We start from the raw sequence: 23,143 nt of genomic DNA, 5'->3' as shown, positions 1-23,143 counted from the left end.
CGACGAGTCCGGTGTGTACCCCGCTTCTCGCCCAAAGTCAACTGGGATAGGCTCCAGCATACCCCCACGACCCTAGTGAGGACAAGCGTGGCCCGTAACCCTAGAAAATTGTTTATTTCATACAACCTCAGAAATTAAACATTGTATTTTGGGGTATAGGTCACAATATTGTATGAGACAAGATGGGAGTTTAATTATAGCATGAATAACATCTATTTTTGTGCTTCCATTGACCGTGCCGTATTGTGACACAGCTGTCGCAAAAAAAAAAAAAACTGGGTGACCGACCGGAAATTTTCCGTTATTTTCAAAACCGAATGTTGATAGGTATGGCTAAAAGTACATTGCAGAGTACTGTGTAAACTAAAACTGAAGCTGTTATTATTGATATATATATATTGTCAATTTACAGGTTTATTTTCACAATTATGCTCTTGAATTAAACGTCGTGACACACCTGGAAACATAGGCAAACGTTGCGAGCTTTTATTATCGGGATGCGACGTCAAAGTAGAAATAGTCTTACTTTTACAGTGTTAGTTGCATGTTTTTTTATAGTTTCTTGTTCTATCCTCGCTGGCATCTAGACAGAGCTTAATCTCTCTCTGGGAAGATGACTCTGGTGTTAAGCCATCCAGCTGCAGGCTAGCAGCGGTTAGCATCGGTTTAGCTTAGCCGAGCAGCTGTCTCATCTGGACAGAGCAAGCTGGCTAGCCGCGTTTCCGCCTCGGAGTCCCGACATGGATGAATTAGTGAGGAGTTTGCCTTCCCCAACTCTCCCGGGGATACACCTGCCGTGTTTGGACACCCACAAAGGCTGGCTCTTTAAATGGACAAATTACCTGAAGGGGTACCAGCGGCGGTGGTTTGTCCTCAGCAATGGCCTGCTGTCCTATTACAGGTAAAAGTAACGGGCAGGGGCGGTGTGAAGGTCACAAGTGCACAGGGGGCACTAGTGCAAGGAGGGGCACGGGTGGACACATTTTTGTTTGAAGAAGCACATGTATGTCTTAAATAAATTGCTTCATTTCTTTCAAATTACATCTCTACCAAATAAGGAAAGATTTTGGTGTTAAAATGACATGTCCGGCCCTAGTTAGCTGCTCTTTCTACAAGAATGTACAGGTGCATCTCAATTTTAATATTGTGCAAAAGTCCATGTATTTCAGAAGGTCAGAAGAGAGCATTTAATGGCTCAGGACATCATCTATTTGTCCAGTTTTGATACCTCTTGTCCACATTTGGGTTGCAGGTCAGCTGGAGCCTATCCCAGCTGAGAGGCAGTGGCACACCCTGGATTGGTAGCCAGTCAATCACTGGACACATATAAACAAACTTAAAAAAAATTCACACTTATGGGCAATTTAAAGTCCGCAGTTAGCTTACCATGTTTTTGGGATGTTGGTGGAAGCAGCTGTACCTGGAGAGAACCCACGCAAGCCCGGTGAGGCTGCTGTGCTACCTACTTGTACACTGCGCGGGCCTTTAACTTTTTCACAATATTAAAATTTGGTGAGATACTGACTTTTTGGAATTAGCTCTAAGCTAATCGTGCCAGATTTCACTCAAGTGTGTTGGAAATCAATAACTGCTGGAATGAATTAACTTGTCCTGCACCTGCAAGTACTGTATTCATGTGAATGCATACATATCTATGTTAAACCCTCTTAATTTTCCTGTAATTCATATTTAATAGTGTGTGATTAATAAATATCACAAATAATGCCATTAAACTGTGTGTTAAACAGGCTTAATTGTTGTATTTGAATGTAACGCATGAATATGAAGTGAAAAAAGACAGCTAACAAAGGTGAGTAAAGTAAAGCAATAATGAAAGTGTGTGAATAATTGATATAGTAATTCGTCATTTAAAATTGCACTTAAAACTCGTTGCAGAACACAGGCGGAGATGGCACACACCTGTCGAGGCACCATCCCCATGGCGGCCGCTCACATCGAAGTGGGCGATACGTGCCACTTGATGATATCAAGCGCAGGACGCAGCTATCACCTGAAGGCCACCTCTGAAGGGGAGTGTCAGCGGTGGGTGTCGGCCCTGCAGCAGGCCAAGGTCACTGCCACAGCCTTGATTCAACACTCTGGTAAGAGCTGGTGACAGCAATGATCAGACCCTCCATGATTTTGTGACGTTGTGATCGCACAAATTCATGCAAATTCAACCAATCCCTGTGAATTATGCCCGGCCTTGCAACGTTGTCCAATTATGACAACTTTCCCGCACATTCTGGCCAAATCATTGTCATTTTCGCTAATGGAATTTGTCCCTGATTAGCACTCAAATCCCTGTGTGAACTGTCAACCAATCTAATGTGTCCCTGCATCTCCTGCTCACGTCCTCACGTACTATACATTGACCGAGATGTGGGGTCTGTACTATGAAGCAGGATTTCTCCTCATCCTGGATGAGTTTGAGAATTAACTCTGAATACGCCGTACTAGGAAGCTGGTTTGCTTCTTAGCAGCATATGTCGCCACGGTAACTTATATGGGGTACAGCCCACTGACCAGTAAGAGCTCATAGCTCGTTAAATCCCTGCCTACTGACCAATCAGTTGTCCCAAAAAAATGACGCTATCGTTCACTGACAACGTGCCGATTCAGCACAGATAGTAACAGCAGTTCAGGCTTTAAAAGCAAGGATTTGCCAAGATTTGGCTGCAAAATCCTTTTGATTTTCTCCATCATTTTCAAGAGGAAAGTTCTACATTGTTGTTGGAGAGAATGACTTATAGCTTCTGGGCTCGTATGTTTCCAAAGTGACATTGAAACAGTGCGCTTGCAGTGCCCATAAAATTAGAGATAATAGTTTTGTTTTTCAAGTATTTTATTTTATTTGATATATCCAGTATCTTTTCTGTTGTTCTTGTTAATAAAAGTGAAATTAATCTCAGATCCCTTCCGTTTGTCGCTCCTCATTATTGCTATCATGACATCTCGGCAGCTCCTCTGATTTTCAGTGCTGCAAGGTCTTTTCTTCTTTATTTTATTTATTTTACTCGTATGACACAGCTTATCGCTTTGAATATTATTTTTATGTGTCATTTTTATTTGCTCCTATGTTCACCTAACACCACCCAGATTGCAACTGAAAGAATAAAACAAAAACATCCAATTACACTATTAAGGTCATGTATAGTTCATATGTACAGTGTGTTAATGTCTGTCGCTAATGACGTGGCAAACATACGTATTCATGTGGTCATTCATTTTCTGCCAGCCTTCTTCTCTTTCGTTTAGCAGCTGTGCTTCCTTTAGCAAGTACCGTACAATATATTTGTATTCCTCATACTTATCATAGATTGTTCTTCCTGCGTGAAGGTGCTGTGCTGCCGTTTATTAATCATTTATTATTCATTCATTTATCATTGTGGAAATAAAGTAACAATTTAAATAATTAGATACAATAAATAATAATTCATGCTTTATTTAATGAAAAAAAATAATCTAAAACTGAATTAATTCATTAAATAGAAAAGCAAATCCACCCACAAATAATTAGATGGCTAACACAATGACTAAACTAGCTATTCAAATAAACCAAACTTGATAGGTTAAAAATCAGCATGACCAAAGATTGAATTTTTATTTACATTTTTTTTTTTTTACATTTTGAGCTTTAAACGGGCAGCGTTGTGGGCTTTCTGAAAAGAGGTAGGCAGTAGATGGCAGTGAATGGATACTGTCAACCACTGGTCCAATATACAATATTTGTTATTAAAAACAACATAAGTCAACATAAATAACAATCAAGGCATCATAAAGTGCTTAGAAAGGTCCCCTGGCGTCCAGAGCGGAGTCCAACTATTGAGGACCCTTGTAGTCGTAAGTCAGAACAGCAGCAGTGTTGTGAATCCACTATGAACACAAAAAATGACCTGCAGGCTTAATTAAATGTATGTTTGTGCTTGTATTTTAGTTGTGGTGTAGAGAGATGGACACCAGAGGGTAGTAGAGTTTTTCAGGAATGACTACTCAAGGTCACCGCACACTGTAAATTATGTGCTGTAGTGCTAAGCTTCATTTAATCATGTCACCCTTGCACTGTCAATTAAATTCACCCTACAATGTAATGTAGCCTAACAAAATACATTCAGTGCACGTCTGCTCTATCAGTGCCCAGTGATACGCACTCCTGCACAAGCATTCCCTCCTTTCTCCCTCCCCATCACTGTGACGACAGCAAGAGCTGAATGAATGACCTTCCTGTAGACTCCTCCTCCTCCTCCTCTTCTTCTCAAAGCAGGAAAGATTACCAAAAAAAGAGAGAAAGAGAGCAGGTGGATTTTTCATTCAAAATATTTCTCATTACACTCTGGCATGGGGGGGATGAGTGCAGCGTTTTCAATGAATGCCACCTTGTAAGTAACCTCTTAATTGCTTTACTGAAAGATTAAGGGTTTAAATAGAATAGGAGCTGTGTGCATCTATGTGTGTGTGTGTGTGTGTGTGTGTGTGTACAGTATGTGCGCTGAGGGATTTTTGTATAGATCAAACAGCTGTGATTTGTGTTTTTACACATGATTGAATTTCTCATTTCTTTTGTGGCTGAAATTTTTTAGTGCCACGTTAGAAAATGAGCAAATATGAGTCTCACTTGTTAAATACAAGAGTGGCAGTTGTAGTGGGATGTACCTTTTAATCAGACTTTCATGCTAATTAATTAAAGGTTTACATCACACATTAACACCACCTCTCACCTCTCTGAATGTCTGCTGTTGCCACTAAATAGCAAAGCATTTTAAACACCGATGTTGATCATATGCAGTGTGGACAGATTGTTGACAGATGTAAATATTTATATATAGTATACTATTTTAATATGCTATTTGATGTATACCTGTTAGCATTTATTATTATTATTATTCCCTTGTGGGATTATAATTAATATATTTTTTATCTTGTACAAAATAAATTGATTAGAATAGCTTGATCCATTTAAGAGCATTTCTTGCATTGAATATCGGACTGCATTCAATATGGGACTGAAAAGGAGTCCAGAGTTGTTGTTTTGTTCAATTTTGCAGTTATATACAGTATGTGTTACTTTCATGGAAACAATGCCCGAAACATTCAGATTTCTTAAAAAGAAAAAAGCTTACATAAAAGAGTGTATGCTTATACTGTATCATTGCTGGCCATTTAAAAGCACCACAGTTCAAAGGAACTTCCTAAATTTGGATATAAATACTTTGTAATTGGATGGTATGGTGACTCCACTGTGGTGATGCATTTTAAGTGTCCAAGTTGGACTCTCTTCGCCCTTTCTGTTTCCACAGTGATGCTCAAACTATCATCTGTGTGTTTCCACTCATGAGTCACCAATGCCACCAAAAGAAGCCTCAAAATCTAGTGCTGCACAGTATAAAACACAATCCTTCAGCTCCATATAGGTCATGAAATTACTTTTTGGAATGTTTTTTTTCCTGCATAATGTGCTTTTGCCTGAGGGAGTACTAGTTAGTCTCAGACTGGGTCATCACTGGCTCAGTCCAGACATGAAGTCCATCCAATCCACCCTTCTTTTAAACAATCCCAGAGACTGATGGATCGTCTCAAGGCTAAGAGAGAGAGTGAGAAAGGGTGGAGGAAAATGGGGTATGCGTCATCTTATCCTCACTCCCACCCCAGCCCCACCCCCTCCCCCCCACCAACCTCTTCTTCCACTTCTAAAAATAGCCAAACCTCCTGACTGCACAGGCTTATGTTTCCACGGTAACTGTGTTCATTCACAGCTTTCCCTTCTGTAGCGTCTGGGATCCGACTGAAGACAAAACAATACAAAGGGGTCAAACTGTGACCGTCTCATAACCAGTACCGTGAAGGCAACATTCTTAAGAGTGCGTTCACACTTCATTTTTGGTCCGGATAAAAACGACTTGTGCAGTGGTTGGTAGCCTTTTTGGCTAATAAAGCCATGAAAGCCACATATTTTTAAATCTATTTCCGTGACAGCCATATTATATTTTTTAGCATTTATGGTGGTTTTGCCGCTGCTTGTTAGGTGGTGGTATGCATCGTAACTCCTCTCCGAATTCCCATGCGATACACATTAAAAGTGGAAGACAGGAACTGTTTCTTGCATTAGTAGTAGTAGTAGTACTTTATTAATCCCACAGCAGGGAAATTCATCTGTTACAGCAGCAAGCAAGATACACAAGTATGTACACAAGTAAAGAATGCATAGTCATAGACAATGCATGCAATGCATAGACATAGTGAAATACAAAATGGTTCAGGTGTTGTAGAGCCTGATAGCGGTCGGTATGAAGGACCTGCGGAACCTCTCCTTCTTACACCGTGGGTGTAACAGTCTGCTGCTGAAGGAGCTGCCCAGGGAAACAACAGTGTCATGTAGCGGGTGAGAGGTATTGTCCATGATGGATGTCAGCTTAGCCAACATCCTTCTCTCCCCCACTTCCTCCACGGAGTCCAGAGGACCGTCCAGGACAGAGCTCGCTCTCCTGATCAGTCTATTTATCCTGCTCCTGTCCCTGTCCGTGCTGCCCCCTCTCCAGCAGCCCACAGCGTAGAAGATGGCTGAGTACACCACCATTATGTATTTAGTCAGTAATCAAATAGAAGTGGTCACGAAGCCACATCGTGGTTCGAATATCTTGACTTCACTATATCACTTTTTTTTTAATATATACATTAATTTGCAAATCATGCTGTTTTGTGGTTGAATATGGCATATATAAGCAAATGTTACATATTTTTTGTCTAAATTAACCATTTTCAAGCATAAAAATGCTAAATGAATGGCTAAATGAGCTAAAATACAGGCATTAAGTATGTAGTATTCTACACTGGTGCACAAAATGCTAAAGCTTTGTAACGATAAAACACTTTTTTAACATTGTCACTGAAGTGTAAAAAGAAGTTAAGCACTAATGTACTGTACAACATGCAAAAACTACAATATAGCTAGCCTGCTCTTTAGCAACTGACGTTAGCAGTCGATGAGAATGCCTCGATCTTCACCATGCTTTCAGTATTTCTTATGACATCAGAGCAAGCTGAACGCTGAGTACGTGCTGTGATCCTCATGCGATGCCATGACATCATAGCAGTTTATGATCTCACCTTTGATCTTGCTGAAAAGCAGCGCACTTGGCTCCTTGATTACTTGAAACCTCGTGATTATATCTTTAGAGTGCTATTATTCTTTAGTATTTTATCTTGACACCTCTAACAGTACCATGCCATTTGAATTTCGTGCGCTACCTTTGGAAGAAGACGACTCGGGAGACGAAGGGCCAGATGCTGAGGAGGACGATCGAGCCTTAAGCCAAGGTGTGTTGAAGACGTTGGCCAACAAGCTGGACGACCTGAGCACCTGTAATGATCTGATTGGAAAGCATGGCGCCGCTCTCCAGCGCTCCCTCAGCGAAGTCGAGGAACTCCGCGGTTGTGCCAACAGCGTGGACAAATTGAAAAGCGTTAACGAGCGAGCCGCCCTCTTTCGCATTACCTCCAATGCTATGATCAATGTGAGTTTTTCCGCCCTCATTAGCTGCAAAATCTCTCCTATGGCTGCAAGGCAATAGCAGGGTGAACACATCATCTGTGTTCACACCATTCAGGCTTGTCGTGACTTCCTGGACGTAGCACAGTCTCACAGCCGAAGGTGGCAGAAAGTCCTGCAGCATGAGAGAGAGCAGCGTCACCATCTGGAGGAGACCATCGAGCAGCTAGCCAAACAGCATAACAGCCTGGAGACGGCCTGGAGGGAGAAGCCAACCCCGTATGCAGGTGAGGATACTTCACGGTCTGTTCTTAACACTCTCTTCTTTCTGCATTTGTATGTGACGATAACTTGTTTGTCAATGTAACACCCGTACAGTGAGTACAGATGTACTGTCCTCTGAAGATGAGTCAACACACAGCCATTATTGTCTAAATACTGTATGTGGTAACATGTGTGTGCTTCATAACGAACACTTCAAAATTGTGTCCAAAGGGTCAATATTTTGTTATCGAGCACTGCCTTAATCCTCTTGGACATGGAATTCACCAGATCTGCACAGGTTGTGAGTGGAATCCTCTTCCACTCCTTTATGATGGCATCACTGGTAGAACTGGTAGATGTTAGACATCTCCCTTCTTCTCCACCTTCCCTCTGCTTGAGGATGCCCCACAGATGCTCAAGTGGCTTCAGATGTGGAGGAGACATACTTGACCACTCCATCATCTTCACCTTCACCTTCAGCTTCCTCACCTAGGCACTTTTTATCCTGGAAGTGTGTGAGGGCTCCTTATCATGTTGGAAGACTGCCATACAGCCCAGTTTCCAAAGAAGACGTTGCAGTACATGTTGGTATTCATGTTTTCTCTCAATGAACTGCAGCTCCCTTGTAATGGCAGCACGGTAGCACTCATGCAGCCTGACCAGACCGTGACGCCGCCACCATCACGTAGACACAATTATCTTGTTACTTACTTGTTGACTAATTTTCAGTGTATAGTAAACCTATACTGCTATACAAGCTGTACCCTGACTAAACTAATTTCTCACTTTTGTGAGGTACAGTGGGCTTAATTTAGGTACTGTGGTTTGTGTTTACATTGTGCATTTCCCTGCAGGTGTGGAAAGATCTTGCAAGGGGGATGATAGTGAAGAGAATGACGAATTCTTTGATGCCATGGAGGACACCCCTTCATTCATAACCTTGTCTACCAATGCAGAGACGCAGCACAAGTGAGACCTCATGTCATTTTTTTTCAGTGGTGTTCTGCTTCTTCATTCATCGAAAAAAAATGTCAACTTTTCTCTCAGACGCTCTGGGAGTAATCAGAGTATGATGAGCGGTGGAGTTCCTCATGACTGGACCGACCACGAGAATGTAGGTCCCTTCATTTGTTTTTGCTTTTGTCAGACAGGGCCTACACAACTAATTAAAGCTTTTTCTTCTTCAGGACACCCCAGGCTCAAACCACATGCAGCTACGAAGAGCAAGACGCAGCCGAATTCCAGACAAACCCAATTATTCCCTCAATCTGTGGAGTATCATGAAGAACTGCATTGGAAAAGACTTGTCAAAGATACCCATGCCTGTAAATCCATCACAATTGTTTTTACCAAAATATGCAGTAGATCCCCATTATTCGTGGGAGTAATGTTCAAAGACCACTCGCGAATGGCGAAAAACGCAAGTAATTGAGACGTCCATAAAAATGTCTGTTTTGACACACGGGTTGCTCCTCCCCCTCCAAACCCACCTGCTAGCTTGACGTTGATATTCTCTTCCGATTTCAGAACAACATTTGCAATAAAAGTGACCGTTGTAATTACAGTATTAGATTAGATTCAGGTCGAGAGCCCTTCTGAGTCTTTCTTCAATATGCCTCACACCTTTATTAAAAGCATTTATAATTACAAAATGTAAAGGCACTCACCACTAAAGAATGGTAATGTAAGATGAAGGATGAACAGATTGAATTAAGTCCACCGTGTAGTCTGTAGCCTGGTCATCAGGTTAGCACTAGAGAAGGCTTTTCTCAAAGCCGCTCCTACAGTACATAATCCACACTGCTTGCCTGTTGAAATTAGAATAAATTTTGGGTTTTGAGCCCAGATGACTGTCGAAGCTCGTACTTCCATAGCCAAACAAACAGGATGCCGCCATCTTCCACTGACATCACGTCCTTACGTGGTTAAAACAGAGAGGCTCCCAAAAAGGTGAGATGTCTCTGGTATATGACTGGTTTTTAGAGTGGCAAAGGTGTGTGTTAAAGAACATGGTAGTTTCTCTTTCATATGGTGGATTAATTAAGATGTGGCAGCATCGGTGAAAGTTATCAGTTGTCAGTTTTACTTTTGCATCTCAGCATTACAACTATGGTGCGTTCACAGACTACTGAACAAAGTGCGAAATCCCAAAGCTGGACAAAAAACCATTATCAGTGAAGCATAAGGAAATAAACATGTCAAAATGGTGGGCTTTCTCAGTGGTACATGTATGCAGTAGTTTTTACCTGTGTTATCACATATTTATAAATGATTACTGACTTAGGATGAATAAGATGTGTTTTTCAGGGGAAAAAAAAAATCCACAACTTTGTGTGTTCGCAAATATTAAATATGCGGTAATCCACTTTATATGCAAATCCGACTTCTAATGGCACTTATTTGTTTGCAGGTCAACTTCAATGAGCCGCTGTCCATGCTGCAACGGCTGACTGAAGATCTGGAGTACAGCGAGCTGCTGGACCGGGCGGCTCGCTGTGACTCGTCTCTGGAGCAGATGTGCCTGGTGGCCGCCTTCTCAGTGTCCTCCTACTCCACCACCATCCATCGCACAGCCAAGCCCTTCAACCCTCTGCTGGGTGAGACGTATGAGCTGGACCGCCTGGAGGACTACGGCTACCGCTCCATCTGTGAGCAGGTGAGTCAACCACAGCGCGAATGAGTCCAAGTCTCTGGCAACAGTTTGTGCCATAAACCCTCAACCACAGGGCCATTCTAGCCAATCTGAAGGCTGAAGAACCTGGCAGAGAACATCATACGAACAGTCAAAAAAATGGCAGGCATCCACACTGCTCTATACTCAGCACTTTTTAAGACTGCATTACTCCAGCTTTCCTGACTTTTTGGATTATTTCGGGTTCTTGTGGTTATTTATATAGTTCAAGGTGGCAGTCATCATTAATAATTGTTAGGAAGAATAATCCATTATGTGTGTGTGTCTGTGTGTCTGTGTGTCTGTGTGTGTGTGCGTGCACACGTGCGTGAATGAGTCCATAGAGGATATTGTTTTTTGGTGGGGGGGTTTTTAGGTCACATACTATAGTATTTTTCAACAATTTAAATCCCAGGTTTTTGGAAGTGTGATGTCCACAGTCTAGACTTGATGCTGGACTTTAGACAATTTAGAATTGCTTTTAGTAAGCCCTTCTGGCAACACGTTGTTTTGTGTGTCTGTAGCTTTTAACGCCAATGAACTTTGTTGTCCACACTGGTCTCTGATAGTGTGCCTCTCCAAAAAGCTTACGGGTTCCCATCCACATTTTTGCATATACACTGTACCCCAGTACTTGTCCAGCATGGTAGATAACATATATCACATACACTAACGTAATGTTAAGGAGTGGGACAGGAGTACACAAACATTAGCAACACTTAAATACTGTAGCTACGAGCCATGTCAAAAAAATTTGAATATTGTGTAAAAGTTCATTTTATTCCGTAATATGAAAAAAAATAAACCTTCATATATCCTAGATTTATTACACATCAACTGAATTGTTTCAAGCCTTTTATTTTTTTTTTTATCTTGATGTTTATAGCATTTAGCTCATGAAAATCAAAAATCCATGTGTCAAAAAATTTGAATATTTCATGAAAACAATTTTTAAAAATTGGATTTATAATACAGAAATTTCAATCCACTGAAAATTATGTTTAATTACTGTATTCAATACTTGGTTGCAGCTCCTTTTGCACAAATCACTGCTTTAATTCAGTCTGGCATGAAGGCAATCAGCCTGTGGCACTGTCGAGGTGTTACGGAGGCCCAGGATGTTTCGATAGCAGCCTTCAGATCATCTCTGTTGTTGGGTCTGATGTTACTCATCTTCCTCTTCACAATACCTCACAGATTCTCTATGGGGTTCGGGTCAGGTGAATTTGCAGGCCAGTCCAGCATACCGTTGTCAGTAAACCAATTACTAGTGGTTATTAGTTGTCTATTGTCGACTGACAGGTACTTGGGAGAGGTCCAAGCTTTATTTTTAAATGTGAAGTGAAGCCTGCTTTTTTTGTTTGAGCACATGCTCTTAAAATTGGAGCAAACAAGTGAGGGAGATGATGTTTTTTTCTCAAGTTTGGTGGTCATAAACAGGCTCTAGGAACACACATCACTGTTGAAACATCATTTTTTTTTAAATCACATTTTCTTAATAGTGGACTTTTACATTTTAATATGTGTGGACCTGGCCCAAGGGACACCCTCAGTTTCCTCAGTTTCTTTATAATTTTTATTTTGTATTTTACATACACACATTTACTCGTTTTCTCAAGGTGAGTCATCACCCACCAGCCGCCGCTCACCACGTCATCTCACAGCGAGGATGGACCCTTTGGCAACACATCACTATTGATAGCAAGTTCCGTGGGAAGTACGTGTCTGTCATGCCACTAGGTGAGGAACAGCTTGAGTGCAGTTCATGCTGTCATGCTTGCCACCAAAAAGGCCAGATATGACCTTTTGTTTGTTTGTTTGTTTTTAAATAAAAGCCGTCTAAAAGCTTCTGTATGTTCTTCCATTCACAATAGGAAACATTCACCTGCAGTTCCACTCCAGTGGGAATCACTATGTGTGGAGCAAAGTCACATCAACGGTGCACAATATTATCGTGGGGAAACTCTGGATTGATCAGGTATGTTTATCCTCTTTCGAATAACAAAATGCACACAGATGAGAAGTTAGTGCAAAAGTCCAACCCGATTTCCTCATTGTCTTCTCATGTCATGTTGCTGGCAGTCTGGGGACATCGACATCGTCAACAGCACCACCAAGGACACTTGTCATCTCAAATTCTCCCCCTACAGCTACTTCTGCAGAGAAGCTCCACGCAAGGTACTGACCACACCCTCTCCTCCAGCATGGCTTCGAAACTGAGCTGAAGCTGCAAATGTCTTTTCTTTTTCCAGGTGACGGGAGTAGTGGAGGACCAAGAAGGCACGGCACATTATATCCTGTCAGGAACCTGGGATGAGAAGATGGAGAGCGCAAAGATAGTAAACAGCAGTCAAGGATGCGGAGGCTCTGAAGGCAAACAAAAGACAGTTTATCAGACTCTTCAGTCCAAACTGCTGTGGAAGAAATACCCCCTCCCGTATGTTTATCCTCATTACCGCCTCCTCTTGATGGCTTAATCTGACATGTCTGCTTAATCACGTCACTCCACAGGGACAACGCAGAGAACATGCATTACTTCTCCGCCTTGGCTTTGACTCTGAATGAGCCGGAAGAGGGTGTGGCGCCCACCGACAGTCGCCTGCGGCCCGACCAGCGGCTGATGGAGGCTGGGCTGTGGGATGAAGCAAACACCCACAAGCAGCGTCTGGAGGAATGCCAGAGGCTAGAGAGGAAGAGAAGGGAGGTGCAAGCCACCCAAGCCTTGCAGGAAGGTGAGTCCATGCTAGATCACAGACTCAATTAGGAGTCTTCTGATATACTCTACAGGAAAAACATACATACAGGAAGTGTAAGATTGGAAGCAGCCATTAGTAACTAGCAGAACATCTCAAATGTGTTTGATGGGCTTGAGGTCAGGGGTCTCAAGTTCTTCCGCACCAAATTCATCCAACCATGCCTGCATAGGACTTGTTTTGTGCACTAGGGGAACTAAAATTCCTTGCCCAACCCTGGTTGGATGAACTACTGTACATGTGAAAAGAACACGTTTTTGGCTCGGTTTAGTATCAGTTTGAATGTAGTTTATTTTGGGTTGAGTTAAAAACATTCTTTGTGGTCAGTGAAATCTTCTCATAGATTTGATGTAATTCAAAAGTTAGCAAACTATTGTATTTCAGCTGACTTTATTATTGGAAGCTGATTATTTTGTGGTAAATTCACATAAAACAATTAGAGGAGGCCTGCTGGCATATATTGTGGTTGTCTACACACTTTCTTAAGAAGCTTATCTCTATATGTATACATACACCTGTAAACTTGTACACCCATATAGTGTAACTACAGAAGTATTTTCATAATTAGGAAACATAATTTTACCTGCGCGTTATTTTTGCTTTTGTTTTCACCAGAGAACCATGTTTATGTGAGATTTCTGGTACGTTTTAATAGTGTGGTTGGAGGCCATGTATGCAATATTTAAAGTACAGTCATGTCAGTGTTGAGAGGTGTTTGTAGGATTTTAGGACCAGCAGCTATTGCAGATATTCTTGCCTTTATGTTGGATGAACTGGGCTTGTCACGATAATCGATTAATCGAATGATTAAAAAAAAATAATAATGAAAAAAAACAAGTCGATAATCGTGTCGCCTCGATAAATTTACATGTGCATGTATGCCTGTTTGTTTTCATCGTCTCTCTGTATCACACAGGTTGGATGACAAGAGGGTTCACTGTGCATGTGTCTGTGCACATTGGTTCGATAGTGGAATGAACAGAGAGAGTGAACCCTCTACTCATTCAGCCTCTTTGTGGAGGCGGGGCTACTAGTGAGTGGAGACACAGAGTGCTAGCAGTTCGCAAGTTAGCAAACAAACACTAATGTGAATGAAAGCACAAAAGCCCTGGTTTCTAAGCCGAATGCCACAGCCCGTGTGGAGGTGCAGCAGAGCCTCCGTCTTGACAGTCAACACTTACTGAGGTGTATGATCGGCAAAGTAAATATAAAACAAACAGCGCAAAATGGTGCACACTCACAGGCAGTGTCGCTCGCTGCATTGCAAAAGAAATGCAAACTTTCAATACGGTTGAAAAACCAACATTTCAGGAAATATTACAAATGTTTGACAAACAGTACAAATTGCCGGGGAGAACGTACATGTCACAAACAGCAATTGTTGAAGGACAACAGAAACATTGCATTTTATTCCGTCAACACAGATATGTTGTCCAGCTGCAATCTGACTCCCTACATACACTATATAACTCTGTGTGTGTGTGTGTGTGTGTGTGTGTGTGTGTGTGTGTGTGTGTGTGTGTGTGTGTTTTTATTGGAGTGTTTTTTTTTCTTAACAGACACAGGATCTATTTTTTTATTGTTTTTGGTTATTACTGAGATTTTTATTTAAGTGCAATTTTTGCTAAAAGAGACTGAGAGGCCATCTTATTTTCTTTTTTTGTTGTCGTTTTTTGTTTGTTTAATTTATTATGTTGTTTGTTTATTTAAAATCTCTTGACGTTCCTGTTACAATGTTAAATAAAAAAAAAAAAATTAAAAATGTAAGATTATTGCTTTTAATACAATGTGCTCTCATTATTTTGCCATATAATTAATTAAAAAATGTTGTCAACAATATCGATTGTTGACAATTATTGTCCAGCAGAATGTATCGTGACAGGTTGCACCATAATTCACTTTATCCGAACAATCCTATAGTCCGGGGATGGGCAAACTTTTTGACACAACCCCCACCCAGTTGGTTTTCTATCAAAGCCTCGTCCTCCTGGAGCTGCTGTGATCATAGTCCCTATGATTACTCTAATGACCCGTCTACGACTAGAAAGCGCAGACACTTTCACTTCAGAAACAATTAATGTATGCTTTCGTTAATTCAAACTTGCAGTAATTTAAAAATAGCATTGCAAATCCTATTGCCGACTATAGCTTCAATGGTAAACGTTTGAGAAAATCATTTTGAAACGTCCAGCGGGTCGGATTCAAAAGCTGAACGGGCTGTAGTTTGCCCACCCCTGCTATATAGTCTGTTGTACAACTTTATTGTAATATAGTCTTAAGAAAGTATGACTGTGTGTGTCAATATCAGGGCAAGAGGTGGAGGTATACCAGCCTCTGTGGTTTGAGAAGAGAACCGATGACAGCGCAAGAGAAAGCAGCTACATCTACAGAGGAGGCTACTGGGAGGCCAAAGAAAGGCAGGACTGGAGACAGTGCCCGGACATCTTCTAGAACACAAACAAACTGCTGTTTTCACTTTCATGGCAAAACACCAGGGTCAGAGGTCGAATGCCAGGCTTCCTGTTGCACATGGGTAATTTCTGAGCCAAAAAAACACCTGTTGTCCTGCTTCGTAAGACAGAAGGATTGTCTTGCTCCTTTCAAAGCTGGAACTCTTTATGCGTAGTTCTGACAGAGACCGTATCACATGTTGCTTTGTTAAATAAAAGACTTGATTCTTACAGCAGGAGCCTGTATGGTGCAGCTGCACAGTCAATCGAAACCAAGACTGCTTTATAAGCATTATTGTTAGAGCAGTAGACTAGAATCACCTTGGGTGTTTTGAAAGGCACCAACAAATAAAATGTATTATTATTATTATTATTATCAATCAGTTTTCATGTTAAAAGTGAACTAACTCGTCGTCATAATAGTAGTAGTGGAATGCTACCGATAGCTCATGGAAATAGACATAAGCTCTTCCTTGTCCCTCAAGAATGTCATTAGATAAGACAGATTTGACAGAATATTACATTAAAATATTACCTGAGTGGGTCTAACTTATATGGTGGATGTGTTGTGTATCATTTTAATTAAAGTGTGGTACCAGGCAAAAGTATGGACACACAGTACTTTCCAATGTTATTAAATGAGAATGCGAGTCAACATATGACAGGTACTGTATATCCACGAAAACGGTGTTCCCCAACCTTAAGGCACGAAGGCACTTACATTAGAAAAAATCTCACAGAACACAACCACGTAAAAATGTTGAATGAATGGCAACGTGTAGATGCTCGTGGTAATTATGTACCTGCTGCCATCTAATGGTTTGTGGCACAAAGGTTGAGAGTTACTGCACTAAAATACAGGTCAAGTGGATTAAGTGTAGAATTATGTTTAAACCGCACACTTGTGGGTTTAGTTGGACTACTTTGAATAATACTGGTAACGTGCGTGGTTACAGTCTAGCAATGCACCGCACTGTTACTTGTGGAACAATTGAAATATTCCCGGGCAAGCGAGTAAAATGTGCTTCTATGCGGCACAAATGTTTGTACATGCACAATATAGAATTAATAGTATAGTCATCTGTTTGTTTATGGGTCTTATCACATGAACGTGTATATGACTCACTCGTCGACTTTAACCTGTATACAGCAAGACATGTATTTGAAGTACAATTATTCACAACTGTAAAAAATACTTGAATATCTATATTATGGTTGCTATTTAACAAAATGAGTTGTTGAGATGTTTGCTTGAATGACTCACTTTATTCGATATTGTTCAAATAAAGCACAACACGCAAGTTGACCTGCAACTTAATACTGCGTGTACCTAACTACAAAGGTTTTGATGCACTACATGTACTGTACTGTAGCTATGCATGTTTTTTTGAAGAGGGTAAAGTAGTGTGAAGCCCTTTCACCTAGTCTCTTATTACTGAAATGTGATGTGAAATCACCATTTGTGCCCAAAGACCTTGAAAATGTTACTTTTTTTTTTTTAGTTCAAATAAAAACATGAAGGTGTCGCCGTGGTGTTGCTTGCTGTCAGGCCGTTTTATGACTAATTCACTATAAACTGTAATTTAGCCTTCAAGAGATCCAGGGGACATTTTATGGCATTCAGTTTTTTAATAGTTTAATGAACGATAGGCTAAACAACATGTTATGTGTGGTTTCTTTTGTTTCAGACCTGTTTAACAAGTTACATTAAGAAACATCATGTGGTTACATTTGCACGGTTCAACATGCCTGAAAAGGAGTAGAAAGAAGCAGAGCTTAATTAATCCAACCCCTTCGCCATGTCTTTTACCAATAGTCACACCATATTGTTGTTTTTTTCTTCTTTTTGCTTTTTTCTTTGCAAACATTGAGTGTGTATTTACAACAGTGATCGACATATAGAGTGCATATATAACATACGTGTGGAGGTTATAAAACACATTACACAAGACAGGACAGGTAATGATACTTAGTCAAGTAGATGTGCTGTATTGGAGAGAGAGAGAGAAAAAAAATTGCACTTACATGTATAATTAAAAAAGGGTAAATTAAAATAAAATTTAATGAAAATACGATTAAATTAAACAAAATTCAAAAACACTCATTTAAATAATAAGTAATAAACACAATATTATGTATGTCACACTATATTGTTTACATGTCATGTCATGTTAAATTTGTTATTTCCTGTGTGAAAAGGCCAGGTGTTTGAAAAAATACCAAAAGCAAAAAGGGAGTCTCAAAAATGGCGCTATATTGACTGTGCAGTTGTGCAGTGTTAAGGAAAAGAAAGGAATACAAATGTTACATGTAAGGATAAAAATAAGATTAATAATAAAAGTAATTAAAAATATTTTGTTAATAGAAAATAAAAAAATATATTTTTTAGAAACACTATTAATTATTGTTCACCTTCAATGGATGAAATGTGTTTCTTACTATTGTTATGTTTGGCATAATCTATGTTATTATTTTAGGGTTGTTATTGTCGAGATGACGGCATCTTCAATATTTGTCAAGTTGATTGATATCTTTGAACAACTATTTTGGACTCCTTCTCCGGTCCTCCATTTAACGATGTTGGTTTTGCATTTGGCGCTTGAAGTGATTTGAATTTTCCCTGCTCCCTTAAGTTGCGGGATTTCTTGGCAATGGAATGTGTTTGTCCCGAGACCAGAAAGTGTGAGTTTTTGTTTTAAAAGCAACAATGTATGAACAATGTATGAACAAAAATGGTGTCGTGTCTCTTTAAGAAGAGAGCCCATGACTTGGACGTTTTCAGATGTCAGCACAGTGGGCTTCTCTCCGCACAGAGATGCTGTCAAACGTTCCATCTACCGCCAAGGTGCTCATCGAAGGACAAGGTAACAAGCTTTGAATGTTAAACATTTTGGGGAGGAAAACACAGACTAAGTAGCCATCATGAAGAAACCCGGAAGTTGCTCTTTGCTAATGCTAGATAAAACACTAGCAGACTGGCGCTGCCCGTTTTTGACAGCTAGCTAGCTGGCTACCCCTAGAGCCGTTAGCATGATGACAACATTAGCGAGGCTCCATGCAGAGGTCAAATAAGGCAAGTGTTTTGTCCTCTTAGAAACAACAATTTTCTTTTTAGAATTGTACAGCATGTAGTCTTTAAAGCGAAGCGGCGTGACAGCGTGGAATGGGTCACCTAACTTGCAACAGTGTAGCGATGGTACAATATTATGAGGTGTGTGTGTAATCTCATCAACATTCCTGCTCCTCAAATTTTTTCTTCAGACATTTGGCATAATACCATAGTTTTGCTCCGCTGGGTGTTTTAAGCAAACAGTTACATCATATCACACTGAAGCATATGCATCAAAGTCTAGAAAGAGATTGCACGCGCTAGAATACATGAAAGTAGTCCACCAGCTTTTTAAAACGCATGTACCTTAAACAGATCCTATTCAACTTTTGAAAAACGGGCAAAAACTTTTGTTTATTTGGCAGCATTTATTCCAAAGTGGATGCCCGCACATTCGCGATTCAGCATTAGCATAATGATTTTGATTTTTTTTTTCCGCAGAAAACACATCTCATTCACCCTTAGTCGGTAATAATTTATAAATAGGCGATAATGCAGGTAAAATGTACAGTATGTGTGGACCACTGTTATACACTGTTACTGTTTTTACACTTGTATGACAGTCAAGAAAAACTAGTGTTGCATTGCACTAATAAAAGTCAGCTTGACCCTTGAACCTCCTATGGGAGAAATTGTTTATAATTTGAGCAAATTTTTTTGATTGATCGATCATTGGACATATGTGACGTGATGGTGGTATTTTATGACAAAAACAATGTTTTTGTATTCAAATTTGAATTACAGTAGACACCTGGGGGGGGGGGGGGGGGGGGGACAGGCTTTACTACTAAATAATGCTGCTGTTAAAATGTTAAAATTGGGTAAAATTTGAGCACCACCGCTCACATAGGTTGTCCATTTCACCAGCTTGCTTCTACCACTTCTACCTGGTATTTTACTAGCATGTAGCATCCCTATTGCTTTTTGTGGAAGCCACACAGCTGAAAAGATGTGTATTTTATTCATCATTATGCTTCTTCCCCTGCAGCGATGACAATGATTCGATGATGATACACAACGATGGCTTCTCAAAATACGAGGCGACAGTGCAACAGAGAGGCAGGAGGAGGCCTCCAGGCGAGATGCTCCATCTGCTCTCCGCCGTCATTGTTTGGCTAGTAACCGGCACCACCATCTCCAGCCTCAACAAATGGATTTTCGCCGTGTACAACTTCAGGTACCCTCTGCTGCTGTCGGCGCTGCACATGCTGACGGCCATAGTGGTGGACTACTGCTTGATCAAGCTGCGGGTGATCCGCCACAGAGGCGTGGAGGAGCAGGACCTGACCACCGGCGCCAAATGTAAAGTCTTCCTGCTGAGCCTTACGTTTTGCGCCAGCATCGCCTTTGGCAACATGGGTCTGAACTATGTCCAGCTGTCCTTTGCACAAATGATCTACACCACCACGCCGCTCTTTACCCTGGCCATCTCCACGCTGATTCTGGGCAAGCAGCATCACATCCTCAAATACACAGCCATGATGCCCATCTGCCTGGGAGCGTCCTTCAGTATCATGGGGGAGGTCCAGTACGACCAGACCGGATGCTTGTTTGTCATTGCAGCCACCATGTTTAGGGGTGTCAAGTCCATCCAACAGAGTAAGTACAACTTGAGCTTATTTTATGCATGAGGTTTTGACATTTACTGTAAAAGTTGCGTTCATGTACCGGTAGACCAGGGGTGTCAAACTCGTGCCATGGAGGGCCGAGACACTGCAGGTTTTCTTTCCAGCCAGTCACTAAAGCAGGTGATTTTAATGATCAACACCTTCAGTTTGAGTGAAGGAGCTCATCAATTAAATCACCTGCTGAAGAAACTGGTTGGAGAGAAAACCTGCAGCGTCTCGGCCCTCCATGGCACGAGTTTGACACATGTGCGGCAGACAGTTTTCCAGTCTTTGATTAAAAGCAGATCTCGCATCACAGAAAAACGCTATGTTTTTAATAATTTAATTTTCCATAATTAATTTGAGTGAATCTTGATTTCACAACACCATCCATCCATCCATTTTCTATACCGCTTCATCCTCATTAGGGTCGCGGGGTATGTAAAAAAAAAATAAATAAATAAATTAAAAAAAAGTTTTAGTGACCTAGCATGTACAGATTACACTATGAATTTCAATGAATACCTGGAAAAAATTAGTTGTTCTAAAACCTTTGACTGTGTGTGTATGTATGTATGTGTGTGTGTGTGTGTGTGTGTGTGTATGTATGTATGTATTTTTATATATATATATATATATATATATATATATATATATATATATATATATATATATATATATATATATATATATATATATATATATATATATATTAGTTCACTTAAAGGAACTAAACATTGATGGCTCAAGTGGAGTATTTTAAAAAGCAAAACGAATGCTCTACTCTCTGACAATTTCAAAGAGAGGTTGGGGGAAAGTGACACATTTCTCTGTAGAATATCATGTGGACTGATAAGTGTCTTTTACTACATTTACCTAATGTACGTATTCACGCTTTAGAAGCCGTTAATACACCATACTTTTCAGCTAAAGGAGCAGCAGCCATGTGACTTCGTAACCATTTCTTCTGCATTCCTTCCTCCCCCAGGCATTCTCCTCCAGGAGGAGAAGATCAACTCTGTGTTCCTGCTCTACCTGATGTCCATCCCCAGCTTCTGCATCCTGGCCGTGGCTGCCCTGGCTCTAGAGAACTGGGCCCTGCTGGAGTCACCGTTCCACTACGACCAGCGCCTGTGGCTCTTCATCCTGCTCAGCTGCCTGGGCTCGGTGTTGTACAACCTGGCCAGCTGCTGCGTCATTACGCTCACCTCGGCCGTCACCCTGCACATCCTGGGAAACCTGAGCGTGGTGGGCAACCTGCTGCTGTCTCAGCTGCTGTTTGGCACCGAGTTGTCCGCCCTCAGCTGCGCAGGCGCCGTGCTCACGCTCTCCGGCATGCTCATCTATCAGAACTCAGAGTTCATCGTCAGCTACATGGACACGCGTCGAGCCAAGATGAAAGGCCCGCTAGAGTCTGACAAAACGGACACACCCGACAAGATGTGTCTTCAGCGAAGAACAGACGAGGAACAGAAGGACAAGACAGACTGAACTCCAGGAAGTGGTAATGATATTGGCATTAAGTAGTCAAGGGCAGCTGACCTTATACGGTGATGTTGTGCCACAGTAGTCATCCCCTCCTCACCGTGCCAGTTCTTCTATCCCATGGAGTCCAGATGAAACAGTGGCCTTTAAAAAAATTTATAGAATGATGACTCCCTCCTCTCCTTTATGACATCATAGAAGTGACATGCATGCATGAGCATACTTAAACTGGTTGAACACCTTGCATTCACATGTCACTTAAACTCCAATGTGAATCACACTCATTTGCAGAGGACGTTGTGTTGTCATTGTAGCTCTGAAATGGTGTCAAATTTGAAGTGGAAAAAAAACTGTTACATGACTCCCTGGTTCAGTCTTAATCAGGGAATTAGGATTTTGGCAGCTTTTTCTGTTATAGTTTTTATAAAACAAAACCCAGATTGGAGGCTTTTTTCCAAATGAGACAACCTGTTTGTCCCCCTCTTAAAGCACACATGTAATAAGACTAAAGAGCGCTCCAGCTCGAGACCTACATTGGGAGTTACCAATTCAGTGAAAGAGTCTCTATAGAATTCCTTCAATTATTTCTGTCACTCTAGCATGCCTCCATAATTAGTGTTCCATGTGGAGAGCTCTTGAAGGTGCCATCTTGAATCCTAACCAGTGTCGCTTAATGTGGAAGAAATTATTATTATAAATTTACGAGCACATCTTTGAAACTGGACTTCTGCTGGACAATTTTTACGTGTTATTTATACATTGTATGACAGAACATTATATTGCCCTTCTTTTGAATATTTAAGCAAAAAAGTATTTATTTTTTAAAAATTGCCATAGCAATCACTGGCTTTGTATTGTTGTATTGCACAAGCATTACAGTACCAGTCAAAAGTTTGGACACACTCTCTCATACAATTGAATGAGGAAGTGTATACAAACCTTTGACTGGTACTGGTAATGCACTAGTTTGTTGTAGTCAGGTGCAACAGGAGGAGGACGGGAGCTGCTAATGCTTTCGGGAATGCTGACACTGAAAGGTCCCGGATGTTCGAATGTGTATAATACGGTATGCCAAATGTTTGCTTGTGTTTTAACACTTTCGTTGCACTGTGATGTCAAACTGGTTCCACACCAGTGAGACGGCAAAGCCATCCATTTTTATGTTACATTTTTGTGTTTACCTCATTTTGAGCTGTGTAATGTACCTACTACTAATCCATACAACACTGTCCTAAAAGTTTAAATTCATCCATTTCCCAGTCCATTTCAATAAAAGCATGGCTGGATTTTGAAGTTTGGTTTTCATGTTAGTTTTTAT

General features: G+C 40.9%; 2 protein-coding genes across 8 annotated transcripts; both read left to right on the top strand.

The window, feature by feature from the left end:
* Window positions 1-267: 267 nt before the first annotated feature.
* Window positions 268-17,706, top strand: osbp2a (oxysterol binding protein 2a). Of its 6 annotated transcripts, none has more exons than XM_054756743.1 (14): window positions 268-901; window positions 1,897-2,102; window positions 7,258-7,511; window positions 7,605-7,773; window positions 8,605-8,719; window positions 8,798-8,864; window positions 8,923-9,075; window positions 10,161-10,406; window positions 12,041-12,161; window positions 12,296-12,399; window positions 12,504-12,599; window positions 12,674-12,858; window positions 12,933-13,153; window positions 15,483-17,706. In XM_054756743.1, the coding sequence occupies exons 1-14, from the start codon at window positions 741-743 to the stop codon at window positions 15,623-15,625; spliced, it is 2,241 nt and encodes a 746-aa protein (XP_054612718.1). In that variant the 5' UTR covers window positions 268-740; the 3' UTR covers window positions 15,626-17,706. The 6 variants fall into 6 exon arrangements, with proteins under 6 accessions (XP_054612718.1, XP_054612717.1, XP_054612720.1 ...); XM_054756742.1 differs by having other exon boundaries at window positions 7,255-7,511; XM_054756745.1 differs by having other exon boundaries at window positions 270-901; window positions 8,938-9,075.
* A 145-nt stretch (window positions 17,707-17,851) lies between these two features.
* slc35e4 (solute carrier family 35 member E4) lies at window positions 17,852-23,118 on the top strand. Of its 2 annotated transcripts, XM_054756750.1 has the most exons (4): window positions 17,852-18,306; window positions 18,381-18,488; window positions 19,722-20,332; window positions 21,329-23,118. In XM_054756750.1, the coding sequence occupies exons 1-4, from the start codon at window positions 18,281-18,283 to the stop codon at window positions 21,829-21,831; spliced, it is 1,248 nt and encodes a 415-aa protein (XP_054612725.1). In that variant the 5' UTR covers window positions 17,852-18,280; the 3' UTR covers window positions 21,832-23,118. The 2 variants fall into 2 exon arrangements, with proteins under 2 accessions (XP_054612725.1, XP_054612724.1); XM_054756749.1 differs by having other exon boundaries at window positions 18,252-18,488.
* The last annotated feature ends 25 nt before the right edge of the window (window positions 23,119-23,143 follow it).

Source organism: Dunckerocampus dactyliophorus, chromosome 17 (genome assembly GCF_027744805.1).
Source record: "Dunckerocampus dactyliophorus isolate RoL2022-P2 chromosome 17, RoL_Ddac_1.1, whole genome shotgun sequence".
NCBI classification, from domain to species: Eukaryota; Metazoa; Chordata; class Actinopteri; order Syngnathiformes; family Syngnathidae; genus Dunckerocampus; species Dunckerocampus dactyliophorus.
Note: the sequence above shows the minus strand (reverse complement) of the source record. Positions and strands in the feature narration are given on the sequence as shown.